Source organism: Vitis riparia, chromosome 7 (assembly GCF_004353265.1).
Source record: "Vitis riparia cultivar Riparia Gloire de Montpellier isolate 1030 chromosome 7, EGFV_Vit.rip_1.0, whole genome shotgun sequence".
NCBI lineage: Eukaryota > Viridiplantae > Streptophyta > Magnoliopsida > Vitales > Vitaceae > Vitis > Vitis riparia.
Window position 1 is genome coordinate 5,597,977 of NC_048437.1, and position 27,296 is coordinate 5,625,272.

Consider the following 27,296-nt stretch of genomic DNA (forward strand, 5'->3'; position numbering starts at 1 on the left):
AAAAAACCCCAACTCCAAGCATCTTCCAACCCCAAGGCTTTTGACCAAAACATTCACATCTCCTGGATTTTTGTTTCCTGGAGACACACTAAGTCGACCTTCTATGATTTAATCACATCATTTATTAATTTTCTATTTTCCCTATCATTTGTCTCCCTTACATTCCACGATAGAATTCTTAGTTTCATCTAACAGCCTCTTGGTGGCCCCGATTCCCTTCTATTCCACCATAATTCACCGACCACTCAAGTTTTTTTAACTCCTGATCAAATTTCGAAAGTCTTTGACCTTTCATCTTTTTACCGGTGACTCTCTAAGAACAATTTCTTCTTTCCTTTATTCTGTTGAAGAGTTTCAAGGTCTCTCTTTCAAAGCCCTCCGCAGGCATTCCCAAGCACCGATAAAATCTTGCCAGACAACTATACCTCCAAGACTCGTCGTCATCGTCATCTTTCTTAGCCATGTCGTTTCTCCTTTCTTCCAACAAAAAAGAAATACTCGTTCCCATCAGATCATCCATTTCTTCCGTCGGACACACCCTCAACGGAGTAAAGTTTAACTCCCCTACACTTTCCTTCACCACGACGTCAATACCGCACCTTTCCTCCAACGCATTCACAACCTCCTTCCCCTCTCAAAAAGCAAACCCCTGAAGGCTTAAGAGTGGAATACCTGACATTTTCCTCCATCAACCACTCATCCGCAGATGAAGCCCTTTCATTCTCATTTCTCTCCGTTGCATCAAACATCTTGCCAAACAGGAGCTGTTCTTCGAACCAGTTCATTGAGGGCGATTGACCGAAAGAAGCCCTAGCTTCTTTTAAATGTCTTTCCTTTGTGGGCCTATAAGAAGGGCAAGCCCACAAAGCTTCAATGGGTTGTCCATCTAAAAAACTCAAACACAAACTAGGCCTGCATTCCACCATTTCCTGCCCAAAACAAAGAGGGCTTGAATGACCATCACTGTTGGCCTGCCCTGACCCTCCGCTGGACTGCCCCTCTTCTTAACAATCCTGCGGCCCACTTAGCTTCTTCATCTCTTTTAAAGCCCAATCCAGATGGACTTGAGAGACTTAAAGAGTGGGCCTACACTGATTAGGCCTATTAACCCCTTCACTTAAGCCCACCTCTCTTCTCCCTTTACCCTCATTCTTCTTCCCCAAAGCTGAAAAAGCTTCAGTTGTACCAGACGCCCCATCTCCATCAAGTTTTTCTTCCCCTCTAGTTTTTTTGATTGAATCTGCCCCCACAACCTCTGCAACACGCTATATTTCCTTTCCTTTGCTATTGCTACTCTCCGTGCGTGATCCCAATTCCCTTTCTTCCTTTGCCTTCTCCTTCTCTCCCCTCTTCTTCTTCTCCATCGACACCACCTTAGATAACCATGGCAGCTTCTCCCACCACAGCTGTAATGCATAGCAATAATCATCAACCACTAAATGCATGGTTCTCGAAAAAAAAATTCCCCCTGTTCTTCCCCAAAATTCTGGCCCACTAGAGCTGAGATCCATTCTTTGTTTCTCCATCCACCTCAACAAAGCCTCCACAACAGTCTCCTATTCTCTTAAAAATTGCTTCACTCCAGCAATGAAACGGGAGTCCTACCACTCTTACCCATACATCTTTTGTTTGGCTTCTTGCCTTTAAGCATTTTGTCTCCACGCTCTATCTCTCTAAATGCAACACTTTGTATTTAAATCGTCTCGTCCCTCTCTTTAGTGTTCTCTCTGCCTCCTCTTCATCTTCGAACTCCAGCATCATGAAAGGTCCTCCCATACTCAGCACTTTCAATCATTTTCTTATGTTCCAACTGTGCTCGCCCTATTTTCTAACTGACTGCAACTCTAACTCCCCCATTGACCCTGTACCCCATCTTCCAACAAGGCACCTGTCTAGTCCCTCATTCCTATTCCTCAATCTTCTCCCTCCAACTTGAAGCCATAAAACATCTCATTGCCTTCCAACCGGCTCCTTGGTCATATCCACAAAAGACTTCTTCTCACCCTCCACCTTCTTTCCATGACAACTTTTTTTTTTTTTCTATTATCACCCCTTTCGACTTTGATGCACCTCGTAGAGCTTCTTCCTCCTTTACTTCCTCTTGCGTTACTACCCCTAAATCCTGAAGTTTCTCAGCAAACAAGGCCCAACCTCCTAGCAAACCTTTACCTTCGGGAACCACTAAACAAAACCTCTTAGACTCCACATCAATAACAGAATAGAGAATGTATTTTCCCGCCCCATTTTTGCGTCTTTCCACTTTAAACTTTCTACCATCTTCCTCCCATACTTTAGCTAAACTTCCTTTCATTTCCTCCTTATAGCATTCTTCAAGACCTTCTAGAAACTTTCTCAAACTTGACACCTCAAATCTAATCCAGGAGGAGAAACCTCTACTCCTTTCCACAATGGTACCTCGTATCTTCCCTCTAATTTCTTCTACAGAAACCTCAAACGTCTTTGACTCAATCACAAACCACCTCTTTGCCCCTCTCATCTTATAAGCACTATTCCCTAATGTTACGTTTAATTGACAACATAAGATAATATATGATATCATATTCTAGGATATTATATTTTGAGATATCATATACATACGAAATATATATCATGAGATACCATTTTCAATTGGATATGGTGTCCTTTGATATACATATTTTATAAACATAATATCAAGTCTTGTCATTGGCTTTCCCGCCTCTAACTTGGATATCAAATTTGTGATCGCCATTTTTTTTAGCCATAAATTTAATTTATAATAAAAAAAATTATTTTTTAAAATGAGTATATTAAAAAAAAATTGATAAAAAAATTATGATTTATAGGATATGCATATCCCATATATTAGCATAAAATTAATATATTCTATGTAAAAATGGTAAGGAAAAAAGAGAGTGAATAATATATCTTACTACTTATCCTATTAAATATAAGATAAAATAAGTAATGAGATAACCTAACATGAGATATCATATATCATCTTTTGTTGTATCTCATGTTATATTGACTAACCAAACATAACTTAAAAGATAAAAAAAAAAGTAAATAAAAAAAATGTAAGATTAAAAATAAAATATTTAATTAAAATAGATGAGATAGTACCCATATTTAAAAAATAATTTTCATGTATGAAAAACTATATATAACTACATTTTAATATTTTTATCTTTAAATATATATAATCACGTTTTAATATTTTTTATCTTTGAATTTTTTAACCGAAAAATACTTGATGTGAGTTAGAGAATGGTTGAAAAATATATTAATTCAAAAGAAGTTACTATTTGGTTGAGAAATGTTTTAAAAAATAATTCTAAAAAACAATTTTTGAATTTTTTGTATACAAAAGTATATTTGTGAAACTGGAATATTTTTAACCTTTTTTTTTTTTAAATAACTTTTATAAATAATAATTTATTTTTAAATATTTCATTTTATCTTCTTAACAACATAAAACATTTCTTCTTTATTTTTTTTATTGTTAAATGTGCTTTTTTTTTTTTTTTTGGTTTTTTTGGATGGCAAAAAATTGTTTTTGAAAACAATTATCAAATCAACCAATGTTCATAATAGAAACCAACTATGAACAAAGATAATTGAAATATATAACTCACAGTTAAGAAGCCCTGATGAAACTCTGTGGGTACTATACATGATCTTAAACCAATTGGAAATTGCCAACTTGGTTTGCACTCTGCACTCATCAGTTCTAGGAGCTGTCAAGGTATATATCATTTTAAAGATGTTTTCTCAGGTATTCAGCACCTCGTTCAGGACCCAGAGATATAAACTTCAAATAAACAAGGCCTCTGATCTGAGCATAGATGAACAATTTGGGTGATTAGAAACCAATAGCTTTTCCTGGAAGTCTTGCAGTTCTTCCGGAATAGCAATTATTGCAGCTGTTGATAGGTATTTGCAATAAAGCTTATCAGGCACATAAATGATGTTTGAAACTTCAATAGACCCTCCAGTAATTCAGAAAGAAATTGATGGTTCTCCATTGGCACAACAATCTCTTCAAGTTACACTCTACTTTCTTGTAATTCTTCCGAGGCATCAGCCTCAGCAGCAGGCTGGCCCCATGATTACCATTTTACAAACTGAGGCATTTAGCGGTTCCCACTTCAGTCAATCCACTTGTATCATTTGGAAAACTCTACTGGTGGTTTCCTTTAGCCTCCACGTCCCTCTGAGATTACACAACCGGAGAAACTGTTGCCATGGTATCAAAGTTGTTTCAGGTGAGACTTCCATCTGTACTATGGGGGCACCCATCCTCATTGCAATTCTCCATGTTGGAGGACTTCTCCCTTTCCCTGGCCAGCTTTTTAGCCATCCTCCTCTGCTTTAGTTTGGTCTGGTTTCTACGTGTAGGGGTGTTGCCTGACCAAACACATGTTTCTTGTATTAGTAACTTGGTTAAAGAATCCTAACTCTCACGTTGTTGAATACCATTTAGCTCAAGTTCAAGTGGGGTGAGGTTCAAGTAGGTTTAATTTTGTAGAGTGCTAAATGATTTCAATACATTGATACCCATAAATTCAGCAGACTGAAATGTGACCAACAGGCAGGAAAGAGAAACCGATAGAAATTTGAAAACATTACCAGGTTTTCCCATTGCATCAACGAGTTCATCAGCCGCACTATGTGGAATTTTTGGAGGTTTATCTTCAAGATCACCGCCACTTGGTGAAGGTAACTGCGGCCCAATAATTTTCCGGCGGTAGGAAGCGGTTTCCTTCAACTTTTTCTGACGAAGTCTCTTCCTCTGGGCTCTAGTGAGCTTCTGAGGCGCACATTCATCGTCCTCGTCGCTTGCTGACGAACTATTCTCCTTCAAATCATCTGCATCTGAATCTCAAATCCATAAATATGTGTTTTTCCCATAAATTACTGGAACAATTCGATAAATCTTGGAACTCAATTTCTAAGGCAACTCGATATGATTAAAAGAACAAGAAAAAACCTGGTTCAGGATCCACATCATCCAAGCCTTTCGGCGATATGTCGAGCAGTTTGTCCCCGTCTTCTTGCTGTATTTTTGGTAGTATAAGAATGGTGAAGGGAAGAAAAAAAAGAGAAAGCGAGAGAAAGTACCTGAGACGGAGGGGGTGGAGATGGGTAAAGCATCTTAAGAAGGCCATCATGGAACCTTCGCCGTCTCTCATCCCGGCGCATTGCTGATTAAGCCCAATTCCGATCGCTGCAAATGTAAAACTCTATTCTCTCTGTCTTGTGTTTGTTTCATAAAAGCCCTAATTGAGCTCCATAAGCCCATTGGGCCATTTAAATTGTAGCTTGAATATTTCATAAGACTCAAGAGTGACTACCTACACAAGAACAATAGCAGCCAGCTTTCATATGATCTTTAAATTCTGTCTAGGAAACTTTTTATTTTGAAAAAAAATTAAAAATACAAATGTAGAACATACTGATCAGTCTTAAGCCTATCCGCCAATTTGACAGTCAACCAACCATGGTCACCAGTAATCAACAATGGCCAGAAGAGGGTTCCACCAAGGATGGAATAGCCATGGCATTGTCACCACTGCAGTAAATATGAACAATGAGCAATGAGCAATGTTAATAGAAGAAATCATGTTCACCCAACAAGCACAGAAACAATGGAGTCAACAATTTGAAGGCAATCCATAGTCAAAGTATCAGACTATCAGTCATATGACTCATACATGCTCTTCACAATGGCTTTTGCAAGTAAGACATAGAAGCAAAGACCAGAAAGTGATGTAACCTTTGTTAGTTACTGAGATTTTGCTCATGGTTTACAGTAGTTTGGATATCTTCTATGTAAGATAAGCCCCTGTTGCACCTTTTCCATATCCCTATTGTTCCCTGCTGTCATACGAATCGCCTCATACAGCTCATCAGAAATGAGTGCTATACAATGTGCAAATCTGATCTTTGGATTGTTGTCAAACTGTGAATCTGTTGCTGGGTTCCCAAGCAAATTTAAATTGTAGAAATTTCAGGAATCTAGGAAAATAGTAGGAGGCTTGTGCATTGCTTCAATACCTGCAGCATCATAATGAACCTGGAAAGGAGTTGTGATGATGAACAAAATCTTACAAGTGAAGTTCAAGGATTAGCATATTTGCCATTACCATTTGATATTTCTTGAACAGTGAATGGAACAATCATGCCAGAATACGAGTCACCAGCAATATCAAGTGGATTAGGGATGAATTAAGGATCACTGATCAACCACTGTATTACAAGTCACAGATTATGAATTACAATGACTCATACAAACTAGTAACAAAGATGCTCCAAGACATAGAATCAGTTACATTCCATATTGAGTTCATTTTGTGATAAGAAACCATCATTAGATCCTAGTGGCAACACTACTAGATATGCAGCACAACAATTTAGGATTGATTAGTCAAACAAATAAATAGATATTTATAATATTTTGTTACGAATAAAAATATATAGATTTATGTGAAAAACTTTAGTAGGAAAAAACTACAGGTAGAGGAAAAGAAGATCCATTATATTAAAAAATTGGTATAAAAGGGATGAGTTGTGAGCGATTACAGTAGAAATATAATTATTATCATAACCTTAAAATTATGCATCATATATATATATATATATATACATACCCCATAGCCCCAATAGAATTAGTGGTGGGTTACACGATTAAGTGTCCCATCCTTCTACTATTACCACAAACTCCAAAAAATTTTCATAATTCTATCTCACCACATATGTCCTATTGCGAGCTTTATAGGCCATGAGGAAAAATTTAGGTCACCAAACTTTAACATATTCCATGAAAGTTGCATACAAACTAAGTTTTATTTCTATTGAAATTTTACTGTACTTAAAAAAATTCTTTTTAAAGAAAAGAAATATAGAGTTATAAAGATATATCTTAATTAATCTTACCGTGCAAACATAGTATCTATTTTGGATTACTAAAAATTGATATATTCTTCGTACATAATATCTGCCTAAATAGGAAAAAAAGTCTTTTATCAATTAGATTGAAGACGGGAGTATATATTGATCCAGAGAAATAATGATTCCAAAAGTTACCAAACAAATTTGAAACTTAATAAATGAGTTTCAATGACAACGACCCATTAATTTATTTTGATTAAAGATCTTATCTTTTCTCTTCTAAATAAAAGAAAAATATTATTGTGACGACCCATTGATTTTTCGATTAGATTGTAAACCCTTTTAGGATTCATGTATTAAGAAAAACCATTTAAGGTTCACAATCGCCCATTTCTTTGTTTTATTGTTTAAAATATTACACCCTCCACTATTATTCGGGTAAGTTAAAGAGAATAGTTCCAAGAATCCATTTTATTTCTAGTTTCTCACACTCTCTAAGTCTTTCCCCTATCAAAATATTATCACAGATTTCCATTGATCTGCTTAACTGGCATTGGGATCTTTGAAATCTAAATATACAATGATATTTATTGAATTTTCAAAATCCTGATTGTGACATGAATCCAAGGGTCTCTTAAGAAATTGATCAAAGTAGTTACCTGACAAACGTTGAATTTAAAATACGGTCCAATAGCTTCGGTGAAGGGACCGGCCTAATCCTATTCATGAATTGAGAACAAAACAAGCCCAACCTTGTCCCACATGATTCAATAATTCCTGTATGCTGATTATTTTTGGAGACATATGAGTACTTTCAATAACTGTTAGAAATTAAAATGAAGGTATGGTAATCAGTATCATTGATTAGTTGATTCACCTGGTTTGAAGTTTAAAGGGTAGGGACCTGACCTGATGTTTGGGAAGACCCACCTGGGCACTGAGTCTGAAGCGCTCCTGGTGTCAGATTTGGAGTGTGAAGGGCTTTTTGAAGTGCCCAAAAGACACTACAAAATGTTACATCTGTTTTGGACGATCACATCGGTTAATTTTGTTTTTTGCCCTTTTTTTTCTTTCCTCTTTTTCTTTTTTTGGGTCGTATCCAAAGCTGCGATGACCTGATCCTCCACTAACTTGCCTTGTTTTCTGGGTTTGAGGAATGCGCTTGTGGGTCTCACTTGGATGATGGATTCATGGTATCATTCAATTTAAAAGATAGTCAATCTGACTTTGAATTTTAGGAAGATTGTATCAGATATTATCACATGTCTTTACCTAACCATAGATATGTTGGTATTATTATATAGAAGTTGTATTTAACCATGTCTCAAGACCCTTATTCCAAATATCTCGTGATTCAATTGCTCTAGCATATACTTCTGTGCTATTTTATAACAAGGTGAATATTTGGGACTCGAACTCCAGCTCTTTCTGGTTTGTTGATCGGTGCAAATTAAAAAACCATGGCCTGCACTCAAGAAAAAAAAGGGAAAAGGAGGCGGCCTCTGCAGACATGTGACATTGTTCTCTATTGTTTATGTAGGAAAAATATGTTTTCCATACTGCCAACACTGAATATTCTAAAGCATCAAGTCTTCACATGCTAATATGCAGCCTAAATGTAGGGACCGGCTAACTAATACTCCAATGGTTTTGGGAGTATTGAAATCTGGCAAGCTTAATTACTCCTAAAAATCTTTTGGATTGGTATGGACGAATCCTTGAGATGCTATGGATCCAACTTCAATTTCAACCTTCTACGACAGTTGAGAAGATGGCTGTAAAGGAGAATGAACCCCACCTCAAAATTTACTAGTTCTCATCTATAAGAAAGATGCCAATTATTTTTCTCTACTGTCCTAGTGGTCAGTGATGGCCCGTCCTTTCTATTTTTGCTTTAAACTAAATGATTCCACCTCAACAATATAAAGCATGAAGAATAAGTGGTGGATCCCTCCCTAATCTCAATTATCTTTTTTTTTCATTTCAATCAATGCCACTTAAGAATGTGTCTATGGGTACACATTCCCTACAGGCCGGTCATAAGCAAAATATGTATTGAGTACAGTAGGCTTATTGTTTCCATGATTGAAGCTATCTAATGAAAGGAATTCTTGAACAATAGTCCTCTTAACATACTAATGCACTTGTTTACATTACAATTGAAGTAATTAGTAGTCCTTGATAGTTGGTTAAAACACCATAAAGAGAGAATTCAATTATCGAGTCTCATAGCAAGGAATGGTATGTACAAGCTAGGTTTATCTATCATGGTCATGAAAGCAACAAGCCTAGTATTCAAGTTGGTATTGTCAATTCAACGATCACTCAGTATTAACTTAAATATGAATTATTGGGTCAACTCATAATACAAGTCAGAGTTATAAAATAGAAAATTTTATTTATTTTTAAAATAATTATTTTTGTCATTCACTCTTTATCATTTTTATTTTTTATTTTTAAGATATATCATTATTAAGATTTGATGCTTAACATTATCTTAAACTAATTCTAAGAAAGGTATAGTTTTATAATTATTTAGATCATGTCAAAATATCATATGTATTACTTGATACGATTCTAGATACCAAGATCAATACTTTAACTTTCATAATATTGAGAATTGCCAAGTCAACATCCAATATTGTAACGTTCATAATATCAAGACTTGTCAAGTCAACATTCAATACTGTAACTTTCATGATACCGAGATCAATGCAATCCAATACCATAACTTTAAACCATGTCTAATGCCTAACACATACATAACCCTTCAAGATAAAACTATGCCTTGGATGACTCATCTAACCCATTTCCATTGTTTACTCATTGATCACTACTTGAATCTTTTGTGCCCTAGTCCCCTTCCTTCTTCACACATTAAAAAAAGAAGGAAGATTAGCCAATTACACAATGGTGTCAAGCAACCCCAGCTCCCCGATGTCAACTTAACTCAATGGAGATATTAAATTACAAAATTCTAAATTTTCAAGATTGAATCTTTACATGGGAGCATTGCAAAAGCTGATTCCTTGCACTCAAGATACATTAGACTGTTTCAAATCAAATAAAATTATGATTAATCAGATTGCATTTCGTCATTGGATTCGAAAGGAATGGTATGGCCATGGGCAAACAGTAGATAATAGATTGGAACTGGTAAAGGTAGCAGATAATATATGTGTTCGGAAGCTCCAAGTTGTTTATTAATCATTTAGTGGCCTTAATCACCATCATTACTTGTTGATAAGAAGGGTCCCTTTTAATCAAGCTTTTGTACTAAAAAAGCCTGCAATCTAAGAGGGGACTCTGAATTTTAGAACTAAAGCATCAGCACTAAACGATAATAGAAACCCACTATTATAATCAATAATACATTTTGTCCACCAGCCACACATGTGAACACCAATTTGGCTTTACAAGGTGGGTCCTGCCAGAGAAAGAATTCACGTATCAAACCTAACAGAAGCTTTTTCATTTGCTTTGGGTTAACAAGAAAGGATGGCTCAACATGAAATTAGACCCTACCAATAGTGGGTTCAACCAGATTTGGATGGTGAGGATGATTCACTGACGTAAAACAAAATTGGAGAGACACCTTGTGTGTTGGGTGGGTCATTCACAGGCTGGTGGAGTGCTAAGAGATTAGGAATATGTAGAGCGTTATCTCACAGGAGTTAATTCCTTTTCATCCTTTATAGGATTCCCTCTTCTAGAGGGTAATTAGAATCGTTAGCCTGAGGGAATCAGAAGAACACGGTGTTGACAATGGAAGATGGCTCCCATCCTCTCCCCAGTCAAGTTCCAATGAAAGACCATTCTGACATGGAGGCACAGACACGATCAGGGGGCAGAGTTTGCCAATATGCAAAGGCTGAATCAATATATTCACATTTGGCGATTGGCTGGGGAAAAAGGCAATGGCCGGCTAGTGGACTAGTGGTTGGTAACGCCCTTGAACATTATTAGGAAAAGGAAAAGGAAAGATGTTGAGAACTCACCTCGACTTCATCAGTCATGTGATCTTGAGTTCTAACAGAAGCAAGTCCACACTCAACAACATATGGGTTTATACAGATTTGCACATATGTGATTGTAGTGGATTCTATTGCTCGAGTGTTCTATGAAGGAAACAGATGTAAAACCAAACAACCCTACCATTTATCAACAATATTATCACACTTTTATAGCTCAAACACCAGAATGAGAAAAACGAGGGGGAATGAAACAAACTAAACAGTTGAATTTGAGAGAGATTCGCCGTCTTTCTGGTCCTTCTTGCCCTTCATTCGCTTCCCTTTGAAAATTCCTCAGAATATCCCAGTTTTTTTGGAGATAGCATAGCTTCTGCTTCTTGGAAACGCATCGGTGTTCACCTTGATATCTTCTCCAAATTCGCAAGGCTTGTCTTCATCAATCCTTCCAATTCCAACACTCATACTCCGAGGAACCACATTTGTGCCGGTCACCGGAGATTTCGAGGACGGCTGTCGCCGGAGAAGATCCAACTCAATCTTATTGCTCAGACTCCTAGCAGAAGCAACCTTGATCAGCTCGGAAAGATCTTGATCTCCACTGGACTTGGAGGAGTTGACACTGAAGCTCTTAGGCAAACTGGAGACTTGGGCTGTAGGACAACCCATGACAGAGCCATAACTCACCCGTCCGGCACACTCCGTCATGCTGCGGATGTAGAAATCCCTGACGCAGGCCAGGATTTTGAAGGGTGCCTTCATGCACCGGCTCAGTTTGCTTCCCTTGTTAGCCTTCTTGCTCATGTTGCACTGCTTGCTGCACCCTTCTGTTGATGGGGCTAATTCAAACTCAAGGAAGATTTACACAAGGGAGAGCTTGAGCAGAAAGAAGGCTGAGTCAATACAGCATAAAATACGCACACTCACAATTCACAAATGGAGAATTTATGGCTTATTAGAAGGTAATCATTGTGGAGATAGAGAGATGGTGCTTCTTATATATTGATATCAATGGTATACAAAATACTGGTTTAGGTCGATGACTTGAAATCATGGGGTTCTGAAAGTGATGGAGAGAAAGAGAGATGAACGGTTTTCTTCGTGGTAGGGTCCAAGGGCAGTTAAGGACTCAATTGCTGGCTGTATGTGTGGAGACCATTTCAACGGAAAGCAGGACTGGTATAAAGGTATTTGCCTGAACTAGGAAAGACGTTAAAAGAACCATACATGAAGAAAATCACTATCCTAAAACAAAAACAGTGTTCCCAAAAAAGAGAATAAAAAGACAGTAACAGTAAAGAATATCAGGATGCCGTCCTCTCTGGCCTCCTCACAGTATGGATTACTTCATCATAATTTAACAAAACTCATAGGTATCACCGAGTCAAGGGCCACCCTATGTGAGATTGACGTCAAAATTATATTAAAAAATGTCTCTAACATATGTGTCCTCATCTCATGAACCCAAGTTTGTTCGATTTTAAATAATATGAACAAACTAGAGTAGTCGAGCAGAAGACTTAGCTAAATTGGCGAACCTTCAACATTGACCTGATCCCTTACTAATCAGGTATATACATCATATTCCTCGCATTCATTTTTTTTTTCCTTTTTATAAAGAAGAATGAGCTTTCAATAATCACAGGGACAAACCCGCGACAGATTTGATAATCTTATTAGATAGTCATTGTTGTCACGGTCAAATGATGTGCCTACTTTCTTTCATATTTGCTACTTAATGGCTCAGTAATCGCACACGCCAGTTGTGCGGAATTGTCGGGTGTGGTAATGTTTGTTCAGTTAACTTTGAAAGTGTCACAATGATCGCCATTGAAGAACTTTGAGCAGGAACCCATGAATTAACATCTTTAGCCCAGACCAACCTTGCTATCTTTAATCAATCATCTTGTCATTTGACTTCACTGGAGGGTGAAAATTATGGGAAAATTTCCTGATATTTTCTATAGTATGTGGAGTTTGTGGAGTATGATCCACAAAATTGCTTGCCCCACTGATAGACCGTGTTGTTGCCTTTTTGGAAGTCATTTTGCTGTACTGGTTTTGTTTTTAATGCAAATAAATGCCAGCCTTCAATAGATGTAGTTCTGAGAATTTAGTTTTGCAGTGGCCCTCACGGCAAAATTTTGTATCAGCTGGGCTCAGGGTCTGTTTGGAAAGAAGGAAAAGGAAAAATATTCATAAATATGATGAATTGACTAACAAGTAATATTCAAAGTCTGCCTTCAGTTAATACTTAATTGAAAAAGGAGCTGTTCATATACTGTCATGTTCTGTACAGATTTAATGAATTCCAAACAATGAAACAGACCTTAATCTTAAAAATTTAGAGAATCAATGAAATTCATATGTGGACAGTCCGAAACATGGAACCATCCACTTGTCTAATTAGTCTGCAAAAAATTTCCCATGACCAAGATATTGACCAATTGGGAGTCTCATCTTTGATTCTTTGCTCAATTTATTTGAAGAAAGTTTTTATTCCATTGGAATTAAGTGAAAATGTTACAATTGATTGAAGTTAAACAAAAGTTAAAGAGTATGTTTTGATAACTATTTTTTAAAAATAATTTCATATTTTAAAAAAGAAATTATAAAATATTTTAATTGTTTTGGATTATTTTTTTTATTTTAAAAAATAATTATATAAATATAAAGAATAATTAAAAATAAAATATTACCTATAAAAGATATATTTTTATTCTAAATGATAATATCATTCAACTATTTTGGAAAATAATTTTAAAAAATATTTTTTCGAGATTCCAAATTATTTGGTCTCCAAGAAGAATGGATCGGGTTCATCTTCTTTGTTTTTTTTTTTTTCTTTTTTAACCATTCTTAACTCATCCAATTCAATCCAGATTTCAACTGCCCTGCCGCTCTAAAATCTTATTAAAGGCGGCTGACCAATGAATTCGAATGGCGGTGCAAAGTCAACTGTGAGTGGATGAAGAATTATTCCCTTACAGAGAATGGTTAGTTTAAATTAGACTTGGAAAGGGAGGGAGGAACTGCATCAGCATCTCTCCTTCATTTAACAATTTTACAGATGTCCCTCAAAAGAACGTTTAAAATCAAATGCAGCCGAGTTTTGGAATGTGTGTTAATGGAGAATGTTGACCACCACCCACCAGCTGTGGGATAAAGTCAACAGGAAACAGGGGACCAAAGTAATCGATGCTTGGAGAGTCATGCTTTTACTTGGTTCATGCATGAAAGGCGTCTGTGAAGGGACGGACCATCCTAAAAACTAAACAGAAAAGTGAAGGATTCCATTGATCAAGTGGGAGCATGGCCCATGCGCACGCGCAGGGAAATGTCTGAATCAGATGACAACATGCACTAACCCTCTCTACTTGTTTTAACTTTTCCCTCTGCTCCTGATCCTTCATGTTGCATCACCACACTGCCCTGCTCCATGTTACCAATTGATTCCATTACGGGTGGTCGGAAGGCAGCAGAAGAAATTAAAAATAAAAATTCTAGGGTTGAATCAACAATCGGAGATATGGTGTATGGTGTCATGCAACCATGGTCATACATCTACCTTTGCGTTTTGAAAGGCAAAAAATTTAATGCGTCCCCCCACAGCACTTTGAATTCGTCAATGAGGGAAGAAAATTGGTTCAAATTTTCAGGGAAAGCTGGAACCAGAAAGCGTAAATGGCCCATCGTGATATCAATGTGAGGCGGCAAACCGTGAGGAGTGGTCAACACTTCAAAAGAAAGAAATCAGGAAACTTTAATGGTTATCCAGATACAGCTCAGGCCAATGCAAACACTTCAAGCTAAGGTTCGTACATTTACAAACGGTCCAGTCTTATCATGTCTACCCCGTTCACAAGCAACATATTAGTTTCAACGAGAAGATCCCACAGCTTGACTTTTGAGCCTTGAGGCCCAAATTCCAACCATTACTTGGGTTCGTTGACAAAAAGCACTCTGCGACATTGCAATTTGGAAATCACAGCTGATGAAATGAGTGAAATAGAAGCTGAGAATGAATAAGTCTAACCTCACTGGGCCATGACCAACCCGAAAAACATGCTTGGTCCTGGCTCGGCAGGTGTCTAAAAGAGTCTAACCCAGGGCTTCCAAATGGTCTGCAAAGATACCAATAATCTGAACCTGGCGTAGCCATTGGCTTAAGCCACAGATTCATAATCCAGTCTTGGAGGTGGCCAATGTTTAACGAGTTGGGTGGAGTCTTTGTTTAGAATTCTGGTTTTACTGGGCTTTGGCTCAGCCCAAGAAGGTAAGGATTTTAGCGAGGCCCAAGCTATACATATTCATTGGGCTAAATGTTGAGAAGGCGTCTTGCAAAGTTGCAATTTTCTTGGATGTGGAGCATATCGTCTTAAGTCTGTTTCCATCTGTTTTGAGAAAGTTAAAGTACCTGTTCAGTAAATTCTAAAAAATGGTTTTGAAATTTTTTTTTCTTATTTTTGTAAAACAAAAGTTTTTAAAAATTTAAAATATTTTAAACCTATCTTTAATATTCTAAAATATATTTTAAAAATAATTTTTATATGTAATATTTTAAAATAGTCTTCATAAAATAAGTGAAAATAATAAAAAAATCAAAAGATATTTTTTAAAAATTCTTTATTTTTTATTATTTATTTTTAAGAATAGAAAATTGTTTAAAATAATTTTTTTCAAACAAATCCTAAAACTCTTTTTTAATTATAATATTAATATAAAAATTAAAAATAAAAACCTTTTTTTTTATTATATGAATGTTATTATTTCAAAATTATAATTTTCAGTTCAACTTTATCTTTTAATTAAAGTAAAAAAGCAAAAGCTACCCCACAAAGACTCACACAGGTCTCTAAGTCATGTGATTTTATTAATAATACTCATAAAAGTTAAATAAATAAAATAATTATTTTTATAATTCTAATAGTGAATTGGGTGTGTTGAATGACATCATCCAATTTTTTTAATATTTATGGGCAGCATTACTTTAGAAAGAAGAAAAAAGAAAAACAGAAACCAGGGCAACAGAGTGACGTGGCAGAAAGTGATTGGGTGAGGGAGGTGGGTCTGATAGTGTGCACACGCAAAGCAGTCAAAGCAAAGACCGGATAAGCCCCCCCGAGGCGTACAGTCAAAGCAAAAACTGTCATGGTCAATTTGCTTTGCTGGCACTTTTTCTTTATTTTAATATTTCTATTATTAAAAAGGCCCCCGATGCAGGGCCCCACACCATTCTTTTTTTCAAAAAATTCCTTTTAAAATAACTTTTATTTTCTTTTGATTATTCGGAGGAAAAGAAAAATGGGTTTCTGCAAAGTCGAAGCCCTTGGTGGCGCGTACCCAGTCGCTTGTCTCACGTGGGGGCTGCTTTTTAACTCGTGCGGCCTTTTTTTTTTTACAACACTAAAAAGACGATTTTATCCTTTATGACTTATTTAACGACAGTAAAAAAACTATTAAAAATTGCCCTTATAAATAATTTATATAAGGTGTTATTTAAATTAAAATAATATTTATATCAATTTTATTATTTTAAATAAATTTAATTTTATTCGGGTAAAAAAAATAAATTCCAAATTATTGGGAAAATATGATTGAAAAATTACAAAGAATAATCAAAATATTAAAACCTTCTTCTTTCTGATTTACCGGAATGAAGAACCTGGGAACCGGGAGATTTACGGCAGGTGATATGACTGCACGTGTGGTGCGCGGGCCGAGGGGCCTAATAACCGGCTGCAGCCCATGGTTCCCGGTAAACCGATATTTTCAGCAAAAACAAACAATTGTTTTAATTAATTTTGTTTTTCTAGAGCTTATTTATTTATTTATTTTTTATTTACATTTTTCCATGAGGAGTTTTTCAGCGGCTGTACCAAAAGAAGGGCAGCAGAGGAGCCTTTGTAGGGCATGTCCTCTCTGTCTTCTCTCTCCTCTCTGTGTGGTGGTATGGCCTTCAACTTCCCTTGAGTACTCAGACTTATCTCAGGTTCTAATGATCTGGGTTCATTATTGTTGTTATTATATTTTGTTTTCAATTTCTCAAACGTTTCTCTGATTCCAAGGCCTTTTGATTTATTTGTAGTGTGGTGTTGGTCTGTTGAGTGGAATAAGTTTTTCTTTGGTTTCTTTTTGATCTTTTTGCTGTAGTGTTGTTGGGTTGATGATGCAACCGTTTTCAAGCTATGAATAGTGAGTGAGCTTTAGTGTTGGGGAAGATAAGAAGGTTGATTGTGTGGTTATGATGTTTGTTATGATGGTGATGAGTCTTTTGACTACGGAAAGAGATCGGATAAAGCTAAAAAAATAAAGGATGCGTACAATAAAGAGAGTATTGTTGGCTGTGTTGTGAACGAGAGAGAACTTGATTGCTTTCATTCTTCTTTATCTTTTTTTCACACATCTCATGTGCAGGGTAGATGTAATGTGGCTTGAATGCTGATTTTGAGGGTTCTCCTTTTTGGGGGTTTCTGAGGTTTGGGGGGAGTCTGGTCTAAAGGGGTTTCAGAAATGCCGATGTTTCAGCATTATCAGAAGGATGGGGTTGTGGGGTTTGACGGTGGTGGTGATGGGCATGTTCTAGATCTGGACACTGCCGTTAAAGATGGAGTTTTGGGCGGCGGTGGTGGTGGGGTGGTTGGAGGTATTGCTGAGAAACTGGATCTGAAGAGGATGATTGAAGAGCTTGACTTGTCGGAAATTCCTTCAGTGTTTATTTGCCCAATCTCTCTTGAACCAATGCAGGACCCTGTAACCCTTTGCACAGGCCAAACCTATGAGAGGTCTAACATTCTCAAATGGTTCAGTTTGGGGCACCTCACTTGCCCCACAACGATGCAAGAGCTCTGGGATGATTCAGTTACTCCGAATAAGACCCTTTACCATCTAATTTACAGTTGGTTTTCACAGAAGTATTTGCTTATGAAGAAGAGATCAGAGGATGTACAGGGACGGGCATCAGAGCTTCTGGAGACGCTAAAGAAGGTGAAGGGTCAGGCCAGAGTTCAAGCTCTTAAGGAGCTTCATCAGGTTGTGGCGGCCCATGCTACTGCAAGGAAGACAGTGGAAGAAGGTGGAGTTGCTCTGATTTCAGCTTTATTGGGCCCCTTTACCTCCCATGCTGTTGGTTCTGAAGTAATTGGGATACTTGTTAACTTGACACTTGATTCAGAATCCAAAGCAAATTTGATGCAACCAGCAAAGATCTCTTTAATGGTGGACCTGTTAAATGAGGGATCGATCGAGACAAAGATCAACTCTACTCGATTGATAGAAATGTTGATGGAGGAGAAGGATTTTCGTTCAGAAATTGTTTCTAGTCATAGTCTTTTGGTTGGATTAATGAGGCTAGTGAAGGATAAGAGGCATCCCAATGGAAACTTGCCTGGGCTTACTCTCCTAAGAACAATATGCTTACATAAACAAGTCAGGAACTTGTTTGTGAGCATTGGGGCCATTCCTCAACTGGTAGAATTGTTGCCTGCCTTGAATCCTGATTGCTTGGAATCAGCCCTTTTCATCTTGGATACCTTGTCATCTCTACCAGAGGGAAGGTTGGCTTTGAGGGGTTGTCTGAACACTATACCGAATACGGTGAGGCTATTGATGAGGATTTCGGAGAGCTGTACTCAATATGCTTTATCAATCTTATGGTCTGTATGCAAACTGGCTCCTGAGGAATGTTCATCAATTGCTGTGGAGGCCGGTCTTGCAGCAAAGCTCCTTCTCGTCATCCAGAGTGGTTGCAATCCTGTCTTGAAGCAAAGATCTGCAGAGCTCTTGAAACTGTGCAGTCTCAATTATACAGATACCACCTTCATTTCCAAGTGTAAGCTTACAAAAACAATCCAATGAAAGGCATAAATTATTTGCTATCATGCATTATCCCTTTGTTGTTGTGGAGATGGACTTGAATTATCCACCTGGTCCGAGACAATGAATCTCAAATCAACCATGCAAAGCAACAATTATGAAATGGTGCTTCCGAGGTAAGACTTCGTTCTGCTGTAAATACATCAAGTACTTCAATTCAGGCAATTGATTCAATATACATGAAGAACCATAAGATGGGCATCAACAGACCTTGCTTACCCCAGCCTCCTGACTCCCGAAGTTCTTCAAATAAATCCTGGCAACAGCCCAAGTGCAGTACACCATGTGTTGTGGTCATATGATGTGAGAAGAGATCAAACTGCTATTGGATGAAGGTTCTCATTTTAAGATGGAATTCTAGGCAGCTATTTGGAGCTTGCAACCGTAATTGTAATTGGTGAGGACTTGCTCTGCTCCATGCCATCTCTTTTTTATCTAGTTCTCCCGCAGGAGTCTCAAGGCCTGGATTTTCCTCTTAGTTCAGTGGGAGTTTTGTTTTGACCCCACAAATGTAGAGATCAGGGGCCTCTTGGCCTTCAATATTATTCAATGTGTACAATGAAATTACTTTTTATCTTTCACTTGCTCTTATTTTGCACTGAGCCATTTTGGAGCATTTGAACCCGGTTTTTTCTTTTCTTTTCTTTTCCTTTCTTTTCTTCCAAATATTGGATTTGTCTGGGTGTCAGATTACATACAGAGAGTGGAGAGAGAGAGAGAGACAGAGAGATGATTGATTGCCTCAGTTAAAGTTTCACTGCATGTGACACCCAGTTTCACTGCATGTAGAGTTGCTTCTATTTTTCGGGATGACCTGTGACACCCAGGTGAACGTTGTGTACTTTCTTTTATCCTTTTGAAGGAGGAGTTGAGGACAGGACCTATTATGACCTCTCACTCAATCACTGCTGGACTGAAAAGAAAGAAAAGAAAGCTGAAAGCTTTCACTTATTAGTAGAGCATTGAATTGGTATTTGCGATCAACAGTAGGTCCAAATCTTAGAAACTCAGTCACCAGACTTACCACCCACCACTGCAACTGATGCCGCTGCACCAACATGTGAGAAGTCTATCAGATTCAAAAATAAAATAAAATCAATATGGTTTTCCCAACCAAATCTATATATACGTTGAAGATCTTTGTTTTTTCTCTTTTGTTTTTACTGTATTTCTTGAATGAACAGGTATTGATTAGTCTTTTGCTCCTGTACTCCTTTGGAGCTCCTTGGTCTCTGATGTTAAGTGGGGTTTTCCAGTCTCCCCATAGAGGAGACAAAAACTATAGTTGCACTTTTGATACTTTTGGCTTGTACTGCTTTTCTTTTTCATCAACCCATTTCCTTCTCTTTCTCAACGTCAAAAAAAGCAAGCCTGGACCCCCCACCAAAACCTTGCTTGCCTTTGCCAAGGCCCTTAGTGAATGAGTAGTCCCTAGGCATTGGCATCTTAGAACAGTTAACCCAAAATCATGGAAAAGCTATTTCTTATAGAAGAAGCCCTCCACGCTTTTTTCTGTTGCAGATGTTTTAGTGACCCTCACCCATTTCTCCCTCTGGTTTTCTGTGGGGCCTTCCTTCTTGCCTTTACAATTCTGTTTTGTATTTGCTTATTTATATCTATCTATATTTAAAGCTAAGCGTATCATTGTGGGCTCAAGCCAAAAGTCAGATCCAGTGGACCCAGGTAGCACAGTGATTAGTCCATTTCGAACCCATGAAATTGAAGTAAAGAATTCCTGCCATAATTTCAGTAATTGTTAAAGCTCTTTCCACATGATTCAGGAAGACGTCCTATGTTTGGACATGATTAAATTATTCTTCGAGGGCATAATGCTTGTATTTTCCTTTTGAGACCCAATCCCGCATGAGTTGAGTGGAATTGAGTTCACAGTCACGGCTCACCATAGTTGGGATGAGTTCATCTCCAATTACAATTACCCCTATGTACCCTCTTTTGTAGCATGATCTTTCTAAAAATCCAACTTTAAGTTCTGGGGATACACAGGGATTTCCAACATAATAAACTTCCCATGTGGGCCTTGACTTCTCTCATAATCAAGAGCCCGTGTGGAAGTGCTTCTCATTAAAATGTTTTTATTTGTAAAGCTTTTATTATTAACACTCCTATTAGACACATTATTAAAGAGGATCATTTAATAATTGATATAAAATAAAAGTTTTTAATGGTTCTTTTAATAATGCATTATATAGCACAAAAATAATTTTAAGAGGAATCACTTATGAATTAATTGCCTACAAATTACTTGAAGTGATTTTTCAAAATTTTGAAAGTGTTTTTTTTTTTAAAAAAAAAAAAAAAATTGACAGTAAAACTTTTCAAATCATTGTCAAACATATTTTAAGAGCTTGTTTGACAATGATTCTAGAAAGTGTAAGTACACTAATTTTTAGTTATCATTTTCTTTAAGTGTTCTTTAATATTTATATTTATCGAGAGTCCATATATTGTTTCCCGATTGAAACAAGTAATAACTTCTTATATCAGAGATAATCCTATTATAGTTATTGGTTATAACAAAAATGATTCTCTTTCGATTATAAGTGTTCATGTTCTTGAGAATACAACGCTTAGTTCGTGTTTTTGATGACACAATGTTTAATTCGTGTTCTCAAGAACACAATTTGATTCATGTTTATGAGAACATGATTACTAGGTATTGTTTCATGTTACTATAACGAGGATCTTTTTATAAATGACTACTTTAGAAATCATTTTTGAACTTTTTAGCACTAGAAGCAACTTTGTATAAAAAACATTTTAAGTGTCAGAAATGTTAAAAACGCTTTTTAGAATAATCATTGTCAAATATAAGTTTGTTTGAAAAATATTTCTTAGAATGTGTTTGGTAATGATTTTAGGAAGTATTTTTAGTATATTTTTAAAACTTGAAAGATAAAAATTTTCAAATGTTAGAAAGATTAAAAACACTTTATAAAATCACCATTAATCACTCTTAGCCTCTTTAATTTTTTTTTTCAACTATTAGAAGGACTAAAAACGTTTCATATAATCACTACCAAACACACTCATATTCTAAAATTGTGTTTGATGATATATATATATTTTGAAATCTTTTTAGTTGAAGTATTTTTAGCAAAGTTATGTATTAAGAACCCGTTTAATAGTGATTTTAGGAAACGCTTTTAATATTTCTTTAATACTTAAATTTTTTATTATTTAAATGTTAGAAATATTAGAAATGTTTTCTAAAATTACTCTAAATATTTTTCTATAAAATATTTTTAAAAATTTTTGAAAGTATTTTCTAAATTTGATCGAATACGTGATTTTTCTAGTAAAACAATTTTATGATTAAAAATGCTTTTTAAAAACATTATCCTACGCCATATAAGCCTAATAGACATTTTTGGCTTGAAACACGTAAAACATTTTCTTGAAACACACAATGCATTGGTACTGCCTTGACCCAATAATTCTCCAGCTTTTAGACCGAGTCCTTTTTCATATAAAAGCAACGACTGTGTATGTTCAAAATCAAGATCCCAATGCCAGCTATCATCCTCGTGACAGTTATGTAAATATATGTACTTTATTTAGCCGGCGTTGTGAGTTTGGACTTTTAGTTTGATTTTGGTCTTAAGTCTTCACTCTTCACAAGCCCACTTGGTATTATTTTGCAAGCCCACTTGTATTAAACTGAAACAGTGAGAATGGTTTGACGATGCAATTCATGTAGTAGGATTCTCCGTACATATTTTACATGTCTTTTTTTTCACGGCCATCCGAAGAGAGTCTCGCTTTTTGATTGTACAGTATTTCACGGTATTTTTACTAAGTAATTTTTTTAAAATCATCTATCAAATATATCTCTAAAAAACACTTATCATGAACAATAAATCTATTTGAAAGTAATTTTAGGAAATGTTTTTAATTTTTTTAACGCTTAAAAAATTTATCATTAAAATGTTAAAAAAATAATAAACTTTTTCTATAATCATTATAAAACCTACATTAATGTTTTTTAAAAATAATATTTAAAAAAATAAAAGTATTTAGTAAAATTACTATCGGACATATTCTATTTTTTTTTTCTCATTTTACAAATCATGATCCTAAAATTTCGTACAACTTTGATTATTAATCTTGTTCTTCTTGTCTCGATACTGTTCCCCACTTTGATTTGTTTTACTATATGATAAAGAAATAAAAATAAATAAAAATATTTAGAAAATTTAAAAATAAATCAATTATTAAATTTGATATGAATATTATTTGAAATATATGTTTCGTCCTATGATTTTCCCCTTTTGTTCTTGAATGTAAAAAAAAAAAAAAAACTATTCCTTTTAATCGTAGATGATAGGCATTGGAAATCAAATTTTCTTTGTCTTGAACAAATGCGTTCATGAAGATAGTGATGTAAGCACCTCATCATTGAGTTAGGTGTTTCTATTTTTTATTTTCTAATATTTTGTATCCCTCCCGTATTCTTGGGATATGTCCCCTCTATTTGATCCACATCTTTTATATTCTTGTTTGTCTTTAAAAAGGAAAAGAGTTAGCAAAGGGAGATAAAAAGAAAAAAATGAAAATGAAACTAAAAATAGTAACAATTTAACATTTCTTAATTTATTTATTTTTTGGGAAATAAAAATACCTATATCATTTAACATTTCTTAATTTACTTTTTTTTTTTTTTGGCTAATTCACCTTAAGTTCAACAAGTCTTTTATATGATGGAGTTTATGAGAAAAGTTTTTTTTATTTTATTTTTAAAAAAATCACATTTAGATTACTTTTCAAAATATTTACCAAACTAATTTCTTAGCTCCTTTAATTTTCATTTTATTTTTTATTTTTATAATAAAACTCATAATTTTAAAAATTGGATTGGATCAACGGGCCACGTTTTCGATTCGATCCAATTAGTTGAGCCAATCATGGGTTGAAATGGGGTTGGATCAGGTGAATTGACGATCAAATCGAAGAATAGGATGAATGGACTGGTTCCTTCGAACATAACTATTTCACCATTTTATCTTTATTTCCCCATCAAAACAACTTCATTTTACTTTGTATAAATGACTTTTTATTTACCGGGGCCGCCCTCCTCCAGCTCCCACTGCCACCGTTGGTGGTGTCTCCGCCTCCCCTTCCTTTTCCAGTTGCCACCTCTTCCCCCTTCCTTTTCAATGTTTTTTTAAATATTAGTCCATCCCTATTATTATTTAATTTATTTATGGCCCCCTTCCTTTTTCCGGTTGCCTCCCGAAGCCCTTCATTTCCATTTTATTTATTTATTTATTTTTATTACCTTATAAGTCCATCTCCATTATTATTTATTTTATTATATATATATATATATATATATATATATATATATATATATATAAAACTTGTGATTTTAATTTAAATTAATGAAAACATTATAATTTTAAATAAATTTAAGATTTTAAAATAAGTTATTTATTTATTTATTTTAAATTTGAAACTAATTTTTTATTTTTCAAATGATTTTCAAATAAAATTTTAATTTTTAAATAATATATAAATGATTATTATTATTATTTTAATTTTAATAATATATAAATTATATATTTATAATATTATCGATTTGACTATGCTTCAATTACCGATTATGAAAATATTAATAATACCACAATCATCAAACTATGGTTTTATCTTTAAGATTAAAACCACAATTAACAACTACAATTTTCAAAAACCATTAATGATGACCGCGGTTTTAATATTAAAGTTAAAACTATAGTCAATAATTGTAGTTACCATAAAAAAAAAAAAAAATATTAAGGTATAGATGTTGACATGGCATGAACACACTACCCTAACGAATATTTTGAAAGCAAATCTAAATTAATCTTTTTTTTTCTTTTTTTATTTAAAGAAAAGCTTATTTTGACAACAAACTCACTTTTTATTTGTTCCACCAAGGCACTAATATAAGAAAATTATTGCAGAACTAGAGTTAAAGTTGCTAAAATCAATTCCAAACAAGGCGGCAATCCTTGTAGTTGGGCATGGTTGATGGAACTGGTCATGGTGCTTTAACTTTTATTTGGTTTTTTTTGTCCATTTTTTTTTTCATTGAAGTTGAAGTGGGATGAGAAAAGACTAGGGTTTTAGAAGGGAGAAAATGAGAAGAGGAAGAAGAAGCAATTAGTAATGGGGCTTTAGTCGTGTTCAATGGGTTGAAGAAGAATGTGATTCGATTATTCCACCTGATTTTTATTTCTAAACCATCATCAGCACTACCAACCCCATATTATATCCTTTCAGCATAATCATCCCCACAAAAATCAGCCATAAGAAATACTTAGTCTAACTAATGATATAAGAATATGACGGTTGAGTTTGAGGGCGACTGTATGTACCGAATACTGACTCGATCCCATGCATGTGTCTAAATCAAAACCTCAAATTACTTTTTAACACCACTATCTAACCCACTAAATTACTAACCCAACTATAAAAGTGGTGATGGAGATGTCATTGGTACGAAGCTCTCAAGTCCTTCGATAATCTAAGTCAAAGGAAAGTGGCATATTGGTTTTAAAAGCAGATACATGCATGTGAACTCTGAACTGCTTTTAAGAAACACATTATCCATACATCAAGTACTTCAAACCCCATTTCTAATACAAATGTTGGCCGCCGGTGGTGGAGCCACGATCTCTGTATAGGGTAAAGGATGACCGATTTATGTGGACAAACAAAATCAAATGTGACAGGCCTCTTTACATTTCCTTTGATGACACCAATGCTCATTCCCCTTTTGGCTGGTTTTGTTTAGAATTTTCAGCAAGGATGTGCACACCTAGGGGTTATGTTGATCCCGCGCTATGATTATCATACTATCACTTAAAAGTTTGTTTCATCGTGATTTTAGATTTATATATATTTGTGAAGAAAAATCATATATTGCTCTTTGAAAAACATTTATAAAAAAGATACTTCCAAAAAAATTTTATTATGAAATTTTCGTATCTTGATAATTAGAACAATTAATTTCTTATATATAATATTCTAATTAGAAAAAATATAGGAAGAGATCTCTATGACAAGTATGTGGTGATGATATCACATATACCTAAGAGATTGAATGTTCAATAAGACTCGAAAGACTGTGAGAACGACCTTACAAAGTCAGATATGAAAATAAATGGGTTATGTAAATTATATAAAGGTTAAAAAAAAAAATTACATAAGGACTAGTTCAACCTTGAAAGAATGTGAATTGAATGTTTAATGAGATTGACTTGAAAAACTATGAGAAATACCCTTCAAAGTCAGATATGAAAATAAATGGGGCAAGTAAATTGTATAAAGGTTAAAAAAAAATGACATAGGAATGACTAGTTGAACCTCGAAAGAATGTGAAAATGAGAAAAATGGTAAAAATTGCAAGTATTTCTAAAAGGGGCACATGAACGCTAAAAACAACGATCACTAAGGATGCTCCAAGTCTGGAAGGGTATTCGATATGTACCACTTAAGGGTCATTCTAGCACTTCTTTGAGTATCTGAAATGTTCACTTTAATGTAAATCCACTCCAAAATGATACAAAAAACCAAATAAATTAACTAGGATAAAAATTTATAAGGTCACATGATTTCTATACTTAGAAAATTCATTGTCAATATTTAAAAATTGATGATAATCATAAATAATTCATATAAAACAAGAAAATGAATTCACATCATTCAAAATTTTCACACAAATTATCCATAGCAACATATTAATTGCAAATCAAAGACTAGTATATTTCAAGATTTAACATAATATAGCTCATATCAAGGTGATCAACATGTTTCTTAATGTATATATTGTAGATTGAATATGTGGAGACATTATTTCGGACTAAAAATCTAGATCCTATGTAACAAATTATCATGTGGAGACATTATCTCATAAATAATAAAAATTACTTTTGGCATATTAGGTATATTTTTCTATACAAGTTTTTTTTTTTTTTCAATTTTACAAGTGATGAATTTCATTATAGGTTTGAAGATATGTAATTTATGGACAATTAACATATGATGAACGAGGAAAATCATCTATAGAGTCCCCTAGAAATTCAATAAATGTAAAAACCAAATACAATTTTTCCTTTACCATAACCTTATATCTTATTATAAGATTGTTGAATTGGATAGTATTTATATTCATTTTCGCATGCACAATCCAACATACATGTGTTTCTTAGTGAATTTTTTAACAATTTAAGTGGATGTGATTAATCACTATAAATAATGTTGAGCAGAGTGAATATTTTATAAATATTGGGAATGTAAAAAGAACAACAATAATGATACTTTAGGGTGCGTGTCTCAAAATCACAACTATACAATATATTTATAATTGTAAACACCCCCAATGGATCGAGTCAAGAATAGTAATTAAAACCAAAATATGTGATAATAAAAAACCACAATGATGCAAATTTTGTTAGGTCACCCAACTATAAAAAGGTGCTTGAACTCTCTTGGATAACGCTTTAATGCTGATAAATTAATCTTTGATCTCCATTATCACCAAAACATATGTAGGATATAATTATGAATTCATCTAGAACA

General features: G+C 34.8%; 2 protein-coding genes across 5 annotated transcripts; one reads left to right on the forward strand and one right to left on the reverse strand.

The window, feature by feature from the left end:
* Positions 1–3,786: 3,786 nt before the first annotated feature.
* On the reverse strand, positions 3,787–5,232 carry LOC117917761. 4 transcript variants are annotated; one of them, XM_034834140.1, is made up of 4 exons: positions 5,101–5,232; positions 4,970–5,036; positions 4,609–4,848; positions 3,787–4,386 (listed from the first exon to the last, which is right to left on the reverse strand). In XM_034834140.1, exons 1-4 carry the CDS (start codon positions 5,179–5,181, stop codon positions 4,241–4,243), a joined length of 534 nt encoding a protein of 177 aa, XP_034690031.1. In that variant the 5' UTR covers positions 5,182–5,232; the 3' UTR covers positions 3,787–4,240. The 4 variants fall into 4 exon arrangements, with proteins under 4 accessions (XP_034690031.1, XP_034690030.1, XP_034690029.1 ...); XM_034834139.1 differs by having other exon boundaries at positions 4,609–4,854; positions 5,101–5,231; XM_034834138.1 differs by having other exon boundaries at positions 4,970–5,187.
* Positions 5,233–16,708: 11,476 nt separating this feature from the next.
* On the forward strand, positions 16,709–19,307 carry LOC117918991 (U-box domain-containing protein 30). Its single transcript, XM_034835994.1, has one exon. The coding sequence runs from the start codon at positions 17,355–17,357 to the stop codon at positions 18,696–18,698; it is 1,344 nt and encodes a 447-aa protein (XP_034691885.1). The 5' UTR covers positions 16,709–17,354; the 3' UTR covers positions 18,699–19,307.
* The last annotated feature ends 7,989 nt before the right edge of the window (positions 19,308–27,296 follow it).

Bases quoted from the DNA above. Each gene is read 5' to 3' on its own strand.
- LOC117917761 (XM_034834137.1), bottom strand. From the start codon at position 5,171: ATGAGAGACGGCGAAGGTTCCATGATGGCCTTCTTAAGATGCTTTACC. The intron at 4,855-4,969 runs GTTTTTTCTTGT...TTTGAGATTCAG, and splicing joins TGATGTGGATCCTGAACCAG to ATGCAGATGATTTGAAGGAG. The intron at 4,387-4,608 runs GTAATGTTTTCA...GTGTTTGGTCAG, and splicing joins TGATGCAATGGGAAAACCTG to GCAACACCCCTACACGTAGA.
- LOC117918991 (XM_034835994.1), top strand. From the start codon at position 17,355: ATGCCGATGTTTCAGCATTATCAGAAGGATGGGGTTGTGGGGTTTGAC.